The sequence below is a fragment of the Medicago sativa genome, chromosome 5 (genome assembly GCF_051527215.1).
Source record: "Medicago sativa cultivar Bolivia chromosome 5, Bolivia_mono, whole genome shotgun sequence".
NCBI lineage: Eukaryota > Viridiplantae > Streptophyta > Magnoliopsida > Fabales > Fabaceae > Medicago > Medicago sativa.
In genome coordinates this window covers 70,504,398-70,518,252 of record NC_140753.1, presented here as the reverse complement: position 1 = coordinate 70,518,252, position 13,855 = coordinate 70,504,398, and the positions used below count along the sequence as shown (strand labels likewise).

Genomic DNA, 13,855 nt, shown 5'->3' with positions numbered 1-13,855 from the left:
TTGGATAAAATATCCTATACTATCTCGGATACACTTACCTATTCCAAAAGAATGTAGTTCTTGAGACAACGTTGCATCCACATTGCATTCTAATCTCCTCATCGACGGTGTTAGCCATCATGGTAGATGAACAGATACGCTGCATGGTTTCTCCATGTCCTCCCGTATCTTATCATCATTTTGGTGCTTCCATAACACCACAAGTCACAACATCATAGCAAAATCAATAGTCTTTTGGAGCTACAAGTCAGTAACAACATTAAAATATAAATTTGTGAAATTCTGGAGCATTTTGGATCAATTATTGTAAACCATCTCACAATCCCGTCATCTGTCATACTTGTCTCACCTTTCAATTTGCATATCCCAAGAACAAGTATCAATCGTTCTCATGTTTGTTTAACATTGAGGGCAAGCATCCGTGCAGTGCACACCCTTTCTTTGAAGTCCATCCCTTGTTGGAAGGCATCCCCATGACATGCTACTCTCCATAAAAAGATTTTGAGTCTTTGAGGAACTTGTAAATTCCAAAACTTACGCCATTCACCTTGAATAGATTCCCTTAGAGTTGAACTTCCAAACACAATTCTCTTCCCTTCCTCTATATGCATCACAATTCACAACCATATTGTGAAATTCCTCGCTATCCCTTTCATTTAGCAAGCCATTTATAACATTCCACGTCTAACTTTACTAACTTGAGTAGTGCTAACAACACTCTTTTTTCAACACTCTCTCAAATTCTCACTTTCTTATTGGTTTAAATCAAGATCTCGTGGTATAGGGATAGTAATATGAGAGTTTTCCATAGATCTCAACTAAGGATCACCCCAAATTTTATATTTCCACCTGTGATGCATGGAGATATATGTAAAAAAAAATTGGGTTATGGACCGGATGGACCTAAAAAAAATATCGTGAGAAAAATATCCAGCTTTGAAAATACATGCAAAAATAATATATTGTTGGTTAAGAGCCTTAGCCGAAGTCGGTCAAGTTTTCTCAATTGTGACTCTCTTTGCTTCAAGCGATTGACAGTGAGGGAGAAACTTTGCCCCTTAGCTGTGAGTTGCTTAACTTCTCCAGTAGAGTGTTAGGTACTGTTGTTTTTGGATTTAAACTAAGAAATGCATAAATAAAGCAGAAATGTAAAGGAAAATTTATTTTTTTGTTTTTTTTGCAGAATAAGCTTGTTGATTGATTGAATATGTTAATTAGAATGTCTGGACAAAATATTTATAGTGTAATTATTGTCTATTAGCCAAACGACATTGCCTACAGTGCTTAAACCTCCATTCAACTAATTTCACAGGTGTTGCATAATAACTCCCTTGTTAGAGGGATTGTGGCGCCCCATGCTAGGTTTGAATTATGTCTTCTCGACATATCCATTGACATTATCCTTGGTGCACATCTCCGATGAAGATTGTGTCTTCTCCCTCATTCCTTGGAGCCTTTAGTGGTAGTGAGATTAGAGATTTTGGGTTTGAGTCATTTTCCAATCTCATTATGCTTTGACTTATTTTAGAGCCTTTTAATTACGACCCACACTTTGAGTTAGTGAAGTTGATGAAGAATAATATCCATCGCACTCGGCTTCTCTAGCATCGTTTGTCCTTCACTCGGATGATGGGTTTCCTCGCCTAATAGACTCATCGCGTATTCGCGAAGTTCGGCTAATCTGATAATTATTTTTAGGTGTAAATAACTTATTTCCCTTGTCTTTATCCGCGCCTCACTAGAAAGAGTTTAGCATCATTTGAATGTCCTATCATAATGTTGATGGTAGAAGAAATGTGTTCATGCAATATGTAAAAATTGATTGAGCGACTGATTTGATGAATACTTCACTACCCGCCTTTGAAAAATGATTGCCTGACCCATTGCTAAATTTTGTTACAAACTCTATCCCTTAAGTAGCCAAAATATTGCCTTCTTTTTTCCTTCTTTGATAGAAAACCCATATTTTACAAAACTCGTGGTTTCTGAGACTTGAAAAAGTTTCTTGATATCTTCCTTTTTTTTTATGCTTGGGTATTTTTGCTGAAAAATCTTTGATTTTTATAAGTGAATAGTTTGTCCTGACACCTCCTCATACCTCTGAAGAATCTCTCTCAATTTGGCACATTTACTGATTTTTTTCATGTAAAACAAAAAAACAATTGTGAATAAATAAAAGTTGTGTGAGGAGATTCTCCACACACTTTGACTTCGTGAATCTATCCCTTTGCCTCAAATTATTTTGGTAAGCCTAAGAGTCCCTCAACACAAAGTATCCACAAATAAGGTGACAATAAGTCACCATGTCTCAACCCTTTCTTTGAGACAACTTGTTTCAGACCCTCCCAATTCACAAGCTTCGCATCATTGTCTTCGCATAGTTTCAATCGACTATGTCACATGCTTTATTGATATCTATCTTCGATGTTACTTCTCCAACAGTTTTCCTTTTGATTTGCATTTCATGTGATGAAGGGTCTTTGTTGTTGTAATAACATTATCAAATAATGGACCTATTTTCAACAAAAGTTGATTGCTCTGGGAGGTGCACTTTGATAACAAAGGCTTCAGACGGTTTGTAAGGACTTTAGAGATAATTTTATAGATAACATTACACAATGATATAGGGAGGAGATCACGATTGACCCTGACTTCTCTTTCTCAAATATTAATGTCTACAATATTCTTTAAACGATCCATAGAACAAAAATTCATTCAACGATATAATAGATACACAATTCTCTTCCGGCTTAAATTGAGATCGTGGGTTTGAATCCAATCCTGTGAATGAAGTAGTGTTAAATCTATTGAATGATAGTTTAATCATTCATTATGATTTTACTTTAAAGATTACCGTGCAGTTGCGCGAAGAATTAACCAATTATATATAAAAAAAGGATCATATGTTTATGTTTATAGGGGTGTATATTGCAAAGTTGTTCCAAAAGTTGTCATAAAAGTGATGTCAATATCATAACTCAAGGAATAATACATGTTCATGAACAACATCTACAAGCAGTTGTTGCGTAGGGATTGCAAATTTTCCATGTACAACACTCCTATTTGAACCTTCTGGCCTATGATATGATATTTTTGGTTGGCAAACAAGTTGCTTCTCTAACTTGCTTTTTACTTTTAAGAATGGGGAATTAGTCACTTTAGTCCCTGAATGGGGAACGATTCGTCAATTTAGTCCCTGAATGCAGATAATATGCAAAACAGTCCCTGCATGGTCAATTTCAGGGACTAAAGTGACAAACGAAGTCTACATTCAGGGACTAAATTGACTAACGGAGTCTGCATTCAAGGACTAAATTGACTAACAAAGTCTACATTCAGGGACTATTTTGCAATTTATTTGCATTCAGGGACTAAATTGACGAATCGTTCCCCATTCAGGGACTAAAGTGACTAATTCCCCTTTTAAGAATCCTTTGTTCACTTGACCCTTTTAAGAAATGAAACATTGCCTCAAATATTTACTCCTTAATTCCATTTCCATGAATCAGCATCACTAGATTACTTGCAAAGTGTATGTCTGCTTAGTTATCAATCATAGTGCTTGGCAAGCTCCAAAGGAGGATGCTATAAACGGAGTACTAATTTTTGGAAATAATGTTCTTAAAAATGTCAAATGCTTATCAAATACTCAATGGATTATATTAGCAAAAATAAAAATAAAAACACTCAATGAATTATATCTGAGAATAATGTTCCTAATAATTATATTATGAGAAATATCATTTCAAGAATATAATTTCTACCTTCAAACAAACTCTTCTAATATAAATCATTTTGAGAGTATTTTTTTTTTTAGAGATTTTTAAGAAAAGTTAAGGTATTTTGTGTTAGTTTAAGTTATAAAAAGAGATTTTGTAGTTTTCCCTTCTATTAAAAATACTTTTCTTGACCAAACAATTTAGCTCAAGTGGTTAATGAACTTCAACAAATGAAAAATTGTTTTGGAAAAGAGTTTGATTCTTAGATGGAACAATTTTTTATCAGGTTATACCTACCTCACGGCAGACTATCAAAACTCATTTCCTTTTGAGAACTGAAGAATTAAAAAAAAAAATCTTTAAAAATTAATTCAAATGGTCATTCATTTTTTGCATAAAAATAATTTTGTAACAAAGTCATTTTTAAAAAATAGCTTATATGCGAAGTGACAAACATCATTTAAATTCATATATACAACTGTGAAGTTTTGATTCAAATATGTAACCTAACGATAACCTTATAAATATGATCTTCTAAAAACCTTATAAATATGATCTTCTATCATTTTATAAACTTTGCTTATCTAAAAAAATGTTTTATTAATTTTAATTATGAGATGAAATTTGGAACTTACTTAAGTAAGGGTATCCTATTGCTAAACATCCGGCTGAGAATATTGGTATTTTATATGGATGATATAATTGATAACCTGCTTATATGGTTAGTTGTCCTACCCTAACCATATTCCATTAATGCATACATTGACCTGGCCTCATCTTGTACTTACCATACCTCACATTAATCCATCCTTCCCCATCTTAAATTCTCCATTTTTCTATCCAAATTTTCAAACCCACATTTTGCTTTCTTTCTTAGAAGAAACATTACACTCTATCCCTAATTCAGGTACTTCTAATTCCGTTCATTCTTCTACTTTTCCAATTAGGTTTTTCAATATGATTTCTATTTTTTTGGTACCAAAATTTTCTGTTTACGGTTGAATTACCTAATTTAACGATGACCCACATTCATTGTTTTCATCGAAATCCAATTTTCTTCATTAAAGTTTGAATCTTTTACTATTTTACTGTATCCCACTGTTACTTTCTTACAAAAGATTGGAACTTGACATGTGGGTATTATATAGCTATTGTAAATTTGATAGCTTTATATGAAAAACACACTGTTTGAATTTGTTTTTTAGTGCTGCTGTGTATGATGGGAGTAATTGAATCTGTTTTTGTGTTTTTTTTTTTGGAGTTTTATAGGTGCTAGTTCTATTGGATCTTGTGTATGATCTTTCAGTGATTTGTGAAGTGTGTTGGTTACACTGTTTGGTGAAGTGGGTGTGTTTTGGTTTTGAAGATGAAGGTCACTGTGGTTTCTAGGAGTGGAAGAGAGATTGTTAAAGGTGGCATTGAGCTCAATGATTCTGTAAGTCTTTTTAAAATTTCATACTTTTTTGTGTCTTTTGTATTGTGTTGTGCTTGTTTTTGTCATAAAAGGGTAGTTTTGATTTCTTAGGTTGATTTATAGGAAATAAATTATATTTTGGAATTTGATTTGTTTTCTAAAGTATTGATCCATGATTTATAGTTGGTTTTTTTTTTTTTTGCCACAGGCTACTGTAGCAGATTTGCAGGAGGCAATTCACAAGCAAAGTAAGTGACTAAAACTTTTATGTATGATAAATTGATTAACTTTTTAGTAATATTGAGAAGAAAAATGACCGAAGTTAAGTTGATCAAAGGCTTATGTCTTGATGGATCTGTGATGTTTCTATATAGTATCGTGTTGGTTATATCTGTGATGTATTTCGAGCTTTATATTATGCCTCTGTTGAAATTGTTTCCAACCTTGGGCAAATAAACCGATTGTGTTTGGAAATCCGTTTGAGTGTCTCAAATGTAAGTTTGAGCCAATCCACTAAGCATGTGTTTGGTAGCGTGACAGCCTACCTCCACCTCACATTTAAATGTCAGTCACCGTGATTTTCACAAAGCTGCAAACTTGAGCTTTAAATTGATTTGCATTTTATCAAACATCACTCTGTGAGCTCAAGCGTAGCTTTGAGGTCCCTCAAAAGGATTTCCAAACACCCCATCATAAGTCCCACATTTTTTCACAATATAAAATGATCTTGAAGTTTGGGTATTGAATATTAGAATGAAAGTTTCTTCTCGGCTTATAAAAGTTAACCCACTTTTTGTATTTTGGTCTGTAGATGAAGTAGACTTAAAACTCACATGTACAGTTAACCCAATTTTTATTGGATTGCAGAATTTAAATTAATAAATGCTGACAATACCAGTTCAATTCATTTCATCCAGTCTGTAGATGAAGTAGACTTAAAACTCACATGTACAGTTAACCCAATTTTTATTGGATTGCAGAATTTAAATTAATAAATGCTGACAATACCAGTTCAATTCATTTCATCCAATTCCTATTATTTTATGGCTTTCTTATTCTATCTTAATTCCTCTCTCAAAAGAAAAAATATGCTTGTTTGTATGTGTATGTCTGTCTCTAGGTTGCATCGAATTCCATAACTCATTAACGTGATTTGTATGTTTCACTTTCAACAGCCAAGAAGCATCCATCAAGGCAGCGCTTGACACTTCCTGTCCAACCGGGATCAAAGGAAAAGCCTGTTGTTTTGAATTACAAAAAGAGTCTCAATGACTATACAAGTGGAAATTCAAAAACCTTAACTGTAACGTTCAAGGACTTAGGTCCACAAGTTTCTTACCGTACGCTTTTCTTCTTTGAGTATTTGGGGCCGTTGCTTCTCTATCCAGTCTTCTACTACTTCCCCGTTGTCTACGAGTATTTCGGCTACAAAGGCGAACGTGTCATCCACCCTGTGCAGACATATGCCATGTACTATTGGTGTCTCCATTACGCCAAACGAATTCTGGAAACATTTTTTGTGCATCGCTTCAGCCATGCAACTTCGCCCCTTTCCAATGTTTTCCGCAACTGTGCTTATTACTGGACATTTGGCTGTTATATTGCTTATTATGTGAACCATCCCCTATACACCCCTGTAAGTGACCTTCAAATGAAGATAGGCTTTGGATTTGGGATACTTTGTCAAGTTTCAAACTTTTATTGCCATATTATACTGAGGAATCTTCGTGGACCTGCTGGAGAAGGTGGATATCAAATCCCACGTGGCTTTCTCTTCAATATTGTTACTTGTGCAAACTATACAACAGAGATTTACCAGTGGTTGGGCTTCAACATTGCAACGCAAACCATTGCCGGTTATATATTTCTTGCCGTCGCTGCTTTTATCATGACCAACTGGGCTCTTGCAAAACACAGGCGCTTGAAGAAGGTATGTCTCCTTACCTTTTCTTTTGTAGTTCACTAATTCAGTTTATGGCGTCTTATGTTATAAAAATATAACAAGATAGCTTTCTTTTAAAGCATATATAAAGACCTATTTGGATGACTTGTTTGAGCTTATCTAGTGTCACAAGTACTTGTGAAACTGTTTGAGAGATCTTATGAAAATAGATTTAACATGTCCATCAGCCATTTTTAGCTTATTTTTATAATCTCTCCAAAATAGTTTTTAGCGAAAACACTTTGACCTCATTTTATTTTTTGTTATACAAATAGCTTATACCTAAACCCTTATATGATAAGCGCTTATGCTATAAATATTTAATCAGTTTGTCCAAATATGATGCGTAAGTGTTCATATGATATGGCTAAACTGTTTGATTTTAAATTGAGGATTTTGAAAGTTTTGTCGGTAACTTGATTTTGACTCTCGTGATGCTACTTCTTTCTACTGCAACAATGAACATATAAGTGTGATGTTTATTGTTTGGCTTGCTAGGTGAACTAAATTTGGTTCATGTGTTGCTTGGATAAATTACATCATCTTATGAAATGAAAAATACTATAAAATGAACCAATATTGTTATTCTTTTGCATTCCTTGCATATTTTAATTGTTAATCTTGCATCTTGTCTTTGGTGTACCTGCAGTTGTTTGATGGAAAGGAAGGGAGGCCGAGGTACCCTCGTCGGTGGGTGATATTGCCTCCATTTCTGTAGGAGCCCCAGCCACTGAAGTGATGGTTATGAAGTCACCACTCTGCTCACAGGATTCTGAGATTTAGAATTATAGCATAATGAATTTTTAGTTAATTATTCTTATTTTATTAGATATGAATTTGTCTTTCAATGTTTTCTCTATGCAGTTGGTTTCTAAGTTATTGAAGTTGTTTTTGTTGAATATTTGTAATCGTTTATCGATTATCGATTATCGTAGCATGGATTATTGTTTCTTAAGAATCTCTATCTTGTGTTGATTGTATTTGATATTTCTATCATATTTTGGTTGTCTTCCTCCTTTAGTGTCTGCATTGTTTCATTTTCAATGATGAGAGTTCGATTTGTAGCACAGTAAAACTTAAAACTTCAAAACTACTGGTCTTTTAATTTATTTTCCCCTAAATTTGTATTTTGAAGTTACTTTTGTACTGGTTTTTTATAAGCTCTATTTTTATTTTTTTGTAGCAGTACTAGAAGAGAATTTGGAAAAGCTGATTTGAATTAATCATGTGAAAAGCTTACAAAAGTAGTTAATATTTATAATATATAAAATGTTTTCATCTTTAATAAGCTAGTCATCAGCTCATAGAGGTTTCATCTAGATGTTACACATATGATAAGGACTTATTGAATTAAGCATTCAACTAAGTTGTTCACAACATTCTAAAATAGAACTAAGATCCTAGGGGTGTTCATAACCAAACTAACCTAATAGAAAATTGCAAATCAAATCAAACCAACCCAAATCGAAAATTGCAAAAAACTGTGTTTGATTTGGAAGCCAATTTTCCACTCAATAGTGCGGTTCGGTTTGCAGTTTTTGTTTTGTCAACCAAACCGCAAACTCAGTATCAAATTAGTAACCAACCCAAACACTCAACCCTTTTTTTTTCTCCCTTCTTTTACCAATTAACTTTATACGTACAATGTAATCGTTTTCAACTCATTAAAAAAAACCATTTCTCGAATGTCTCCAACTCGAACATCTCTCCTCCATCGTCTCACTCCTATAGGTTAATATAATCAAAATTGTTAATTGTTGAAAACTAGTTAATGTTACCGCTAATATAATTAAAATAGTAGGCATATTTTTTAAATTAGTTGTTGTCTCGCAAAAAATAGAACTAACTCAAACCGTATTGGTTGGGTTTGATTTTCTAAAAAATTGTCAACAACCACAGGTTTTTTATCTTATAGTTTGAACAACTTTTAACCTCGAAATCAAACCAAACTGCACCGCAAATGCTCATACTAGTACCCCCTTCTCCTTATCTAAAGGATGCAGACGTTGGTTTTAGATAAATAAATAAATGTTTTCACCCAGTCCGTCCTAAAATTTGAATTAACTATTTGAGGCCAAATCCGAGAGTTCAAAAAGTCATTAAAACTATGTTTGGAAAGACCAATTTTCAAGCTTATACTGAATAACTCATGTTTTCAAGCTTATATTGAATAACTCATAAATTTACATCATCAAAGTTAAAATTAGAGTAAATTACATTCCACTCTTAAGAGAAGTTTAAATTACAATCTTCCCGTGTTATATTGAAATATTCACCCCCTTCATTGAAAAATAAAAACCTAGCGTAAATTATATGCTTATCATCTAAGAGATGCTTGAATTACACCTTTCTTCTTTAAAAGTTAAAGTTAAATATGTAGAGTAAATTAAACTATCATCCTTAAGAGATACTTAAATCACATTACTCTCCCTTCTTGTGTCAAAATATACAATCTTCTCTCCTTTTATCCAAAATATATTAGCAGAAATTATACTCTTCTTCTATAAAAGAAGCTTGAATTACATTTCCGTCACGTGAAAATCTTCTCTTCCTTTCCTTAATAATTATTTTTTATTTCTGTATATTGTAGAGACGAAAACATCAATTACCAGTAACCATTATTATAACAAAGAAAAGGAGCAAAACTATAAACCACGAGTGGATCGAGATAGCTTTATTTTAGTTGTTAAAGTAATGAGTATAAATCTAGCACTGGATTGAAGATGATGATACTCATATAATTAAGCAGTCCTAAAAAAAAGTTCAATATAAATAAAAGAAACTTGACAATAATCATATGCATGTTCACTTGTTTGTAAATATTCCGATTTATTAATGGGAACAATGCTTCAATACAAAGTTACAATAACAAATCTAACGTGAAATACATGAAATATTCAAAATGAAAACATATTAGAAATATGGATCAAATTGATCAAAAAAAGAAAAGAAATATGGATCAAACCGGTAAAGAGGAAATTATAGGAGCTAGGTAAGTAGGTGTACAAATTGTGGAACCCATGTGAATTTTAACCAATCGAAACAAATGTGAGTTAAATAGTGTAAAATGGCTAGCAGTCGTCTTGATAAGATTGACGAATTGTGTATATAGTTTGAATAAGAGTAAAAACAAAAATGAAGATACCACCAACAAGAGACACAATAGCCCAAGGGCTCCGAAAATAAGTATGAATGAGACTGGCACGCCATTTTTTCCAAGGTTTCTTACAGTAGTGATTCATACTCTCCCTCACGTTTTCAAGTTGTCCATTGCGATCCACGGGGATTTCTTTGGACATTGAGTTGAACAAGTTGGCAACAACTTGGTCGTTCCCAAAAGCATTGGTTAGGATCCCATTTCGGCTTAGAATTGAAACGTCCATAGCACTGTCGATGATGGTGTCCATTAAGACTATAAACGATGTGATCTCGCTGCCGGTTCCAATGTGGAGGCGCTCGAAGGCAATAAGGTTAAGGAATATGTATTCTGTGCTGTCGTCTAATTTCAAAGTCGGTAACCTAAGAACACCTCGATTGAAGGAAAAATCTCTGAGGCTCCTTGTTTTGCTTTTCTTGAAGTTGATTCCAGCATCTTGGAGTGCTATTGCAGATCGAGTGAAATGATCTCCGTCTTGTTCCTCTAAACATAACCAATCTCTTTTTGTTGGTTTGTGTGTTGGGTAGCTTGGTCCTTCCTGTATCACACTTTTTCTATACACGTCCAATACATGCATGCATTTCCCCAAGCTTCCAATTAAATCTATGCTTGGGTTTAACAAATTTATGATTTTCTTGTTTAACAACTCATGCTGATCTTCCTGTAATGTTTCATATAACTACAACTTTAGAATAATCAATCAACATTTATCTATAGCTATATATATCATTGTATCAATAATCATGTAAAATAATGGTCTTGAGTTGAAAATGGTCTTGTTATATTAATCATATTTTTTATTCTTAGATCAACAAAATACCAACAAAACTAACATTTACGGCTAACAAATATTATTTAATTAATTAATGTGTATAATATTAGCTAAAATCACCTTATTTACTAAAAAAATATATTTATTATAAATCATTGGTCAATAATTTTATAACTGAACAAATTAGAAATAAAAAAAATGGTAATTTTAAATGACATAGACAAATAAAGAGACCATAAATATTACCTCCTCCTCAACACTGTCATTTTCAACCTGAATCAATATATTAAGAACCGTCATAGGTATTTGATTCTCAAGTATAAGCATGTCACGCTTGATATATGGCATTGCATGAAGTTTCCCATGTTTACCAAAGGCAAGATCATTCTCATCATATTCGGCCGGATTTTCATAATCATTATTGACTCTCAAAATTTCTAAAATAAAACAACCATCAAGAATCAACATTTGAAGGAATTTTGGTGTGTCATTTGTCCAAATTGAATCTAGTGGCTTGTACGAGTCTTTCAACTTTTGAGCCACTTGATCCAGGCGTTGATATAACAACTCAATGGGCTTTTCGCACCTCTTTAAGAAACGAACAAGGGCTCGATATTTGTGCTCTTCCATAAGCTTTAAATTCTCCTCCCCATTATGGTAAGGACCAAAGGAAATTGCTTGTGGTTTGTAGACCTTTTTGTTCAAATCCGTGACTTGAGAGGGTACTTTGTAAATTGAATGTTTCTTCCATTGTTCCTTCTCATCAGCTATTGAAGGACCATTGTTCTTGATCTCATTGATTTGATCCATCCAATTCATTTCTAATTCCATGAATATGTCTAATATGTCGGGTCTCTGTCCATGATTAACATATATATACTAGCTAGTTAAGCTAAGTTGCTAACATATAATATTCAGAATCTTATCTTATGTACATTGAAAACAAATTAAAATAGCCCACTCTATGAGCTGTAAAACTATCATTATCTAACTGGAATCTTCTTTTTATATTAAAATATTGGAATAATCTTCTTTTCACTGAAAACTAAATAACTACTTTTTTAAAAAAAAACTTCATGCAAAGAAATATATCTTAGATTTTATATAACCTTCATTCCATCCATACTTCATTACAGTACCTTATCATCTGCATGAAGAAAAGAATATCCGATTAAGCTTGTCACTAGTCATATATATAACGGATTAAAGATGTATACACATTAATTACTGATTGATTGCAAGTCTAAACCAATGTGATTAGTGTGAGCATAAAACGCTAAGGTGATTTTAAATTAAAATGCGGAAAGCAAAGTAACAGCTTTATCTTTTTGCTTTGTTTTGAAGAACGGCTTTATCTTAATGAAGTAATAACTGAAGTGAAGTTATCCATTAGAGATTTAAGAGCATCCAATGGATTATTGTTTCACCTATTTAGTATCAAACTAAATAGACACTCCTATTTAGTACCAATGTGATAGTGTGATGTTTATTGCTTGGCTATTAAGTTAACTAAATTTGGTTCATGTGTTGCTTGGCATATTTTCTACCTGAATAATATATGCTTCTCATTATGGGATAAGGAATCTCATGTGTTATCAAGGTTCCCATGTGGCACCGTCAATTTTAATATTTATTGCATAAGGAATCTCATGTATGATGTTCAGTTGTTCACCTTTTCTTTTTCTTATAGTTTTTTAGGCATCGTTCTTATGGTTCTTAATTATCGTGGGTGCCTCTTTTTAGCAAGTTTGCTGTAAGCTTTGCCGAAATAATCATTTTTGGCATTTTGATCTACACGAAAGATGTTAATGAACATCCATGTTTTATTTCCTTGTTATATATTATCCTATTTCTGCAAAAACATTGGTATTCAACGAGAACAAGGCTACAGTTTTTAGTGAACGGAGTTTTTAGATCAAACATGGAAGATAATGTAAAAAACCATAAGTTATAAGTTTAAACGCGGAACACATTCATTTATACAAATTTATTAGCCTTAAAAATACAAAGACAAAACCCCTCAACTTGGCAGTTAACACTAGTGAACACCAAACAATCCTCCGACACCATTACATTCAATACTCCCTCTAGTCTTATTTATAAGAGAAAGTTAGGTCAACAAAATCGAATGTATTTCGACTGAATTTTTAACAAGATACATCAACTTTTGTTGACCCAATTTTCTCTTATAAATATGATCGGAGGGAATATTAAGGATTTTTTGAGCAAATTTGTTTATGCTCGCTCCTTGGTGTCATATCAAGTGTCATATTTAAAGGAGCAGACATTATGCAGTGACTTTTCTATGGTAAGATCTTAGTCATTCATTGTTTTTACCGGTCAAAGTCAAAAGGAGATCAGAATGATCCAGATTCACAATGGACACTCTCCAATGAGAGCCTGACCCCAAATATATATTATTTAAGAAATAAACAAAACATTAGAAACAAAACATTAGTTCCCTCTCTTGTTCATTAGTCGTTATCTTAATCAATAAAATATTCCATCTCTATTACTCCCTCCGTCCCTGAATGTAAGCCCCTTTTACTTTTTTCACGTTTCTAAAGAAAAGTTGTCGTGTAATTAATGTGTCTGTTTTGTGTGTTAATATTATCAAATTGTCATTTGTTTGTATGTGTATTAAATTTAACTTTTCAAATTTCAAGACAAATTAGTAGCATTAATAAAGAGTATGTTTAGAAAAAAAAAATAAATTCATCTAGTAATTTGAAAAAGGGTTTACATTTAGGAACAAAAATAAAATCAAATGGGTGCTATGATATAGAGACGGAGAGAGTAGCATTTAAGGTTCAACATTTTAAATAACGATTCTATCTAATTGTCTGTGTGA

The 13,855-nt window shown here is 32.8% G+C and overlaps 2 protein-coding genes across 3 annotated transcripts; one reads left to right on the top strand and one right to left on the bottom strand.

Annotated features, from left to right (window-relative positions):
- Positions 1-4,447: 4,447 nt before the first annotated feature.
- Positions 4,448-8,071, top strand: CER10 (3-oxo-5-alpha-steroid 4-dehydrogenase family protein). Of its 2 annotated transcripts, none has more exons than XM_085710627.1 (5): positions 4,448-4,626; positions 4,989-5,154; positions 5,342-5,381; positions 6,309-7,063; positions 7,725-8,071. In XM_085710627.1, the coding sequence occupies exons 2-5, from the start codon at positions 5,086-5,088 to the stop codon at positions 7,791-7,793; spliced, it is 933 nt and encodes a 310-aa protein (XP_085566753.1). In that variant the 5' UTR covers positions 4,448-4,626; positions 4,989-5,085; the 3' UTR covers positions 7,794-8,071. The 2 variants fall into 2 exon arrangements, with proteins under 2 accessions (XP_085566753.1, XP_085566754.1); XM_085710628.1 differs by having other exon boundaries at positions 4,981-5,154.
- A 1,816-nt stretch (positions 8,072-9,887) lies between these two features.
- LOC146924523 (UPF0481 protein At3g47200-like) lies at positions 9,888-11,844 on the bottom strand. The gene is made up of 2 exons (XM_085710626.1): positions 11,251-11,844; positions 9,888-10,893 (listed from the first exon to the last, which is right to left on the bottom strand). Exons 1-2 carry the CDS (start codon positions 11,833-11,835, stop codon positions 10,147-10,149), a joined length of 1,332 nt encoding a protein of 443 aa, XP_085566752.1. The 5' UTR covers positions 11,836-11,844; the 3' UTR covers positions 9,888-10,146.
- Between the last annotated feature and the right edge of the window lie 2,011 nt (positions 11,845-13,855).

Excerpts from the sequence above, each read along its gene's own strand:
- CER10 (XM_085710627.1), top strand. The coding sequence starts at position 5,086 with ATGAAGGTCACTGTGGTTTCTAGGAGTGGAAGAGAGATTGTTAAAGGT. Across the intron at positions 5,155-5,341 it reads GCATTGAGCTCAATGATTCT|GCTACTGTAGCAGATTTGCA; the intron begins GTAAGTCTTTTT and ends TTTTTGCCACAG. Across the intron at positions 7,064-7,724 it reads AACACAGGCGCTTGAAGAAG|TTGTTTGATGGAAAGGAAGG; the intron begins GTATGTCTCCTT and ends GTGTACCTGCAG.
- LOC146924523 (XM_085710626.1), bottom strand. The coding sequence starts at position 11,835 with ATGGAATTAGAAATGAATTGGATGGATCAAATCAATGAGATCAAGAAC. Across the intron at positions 10,894-11,250 it reads ATGACAGTGTTGAGGAGGAG|GAAGATCAGCATGAGTTGTT; the intron begins GTAATATTTATG and ends GAAACATTACAG.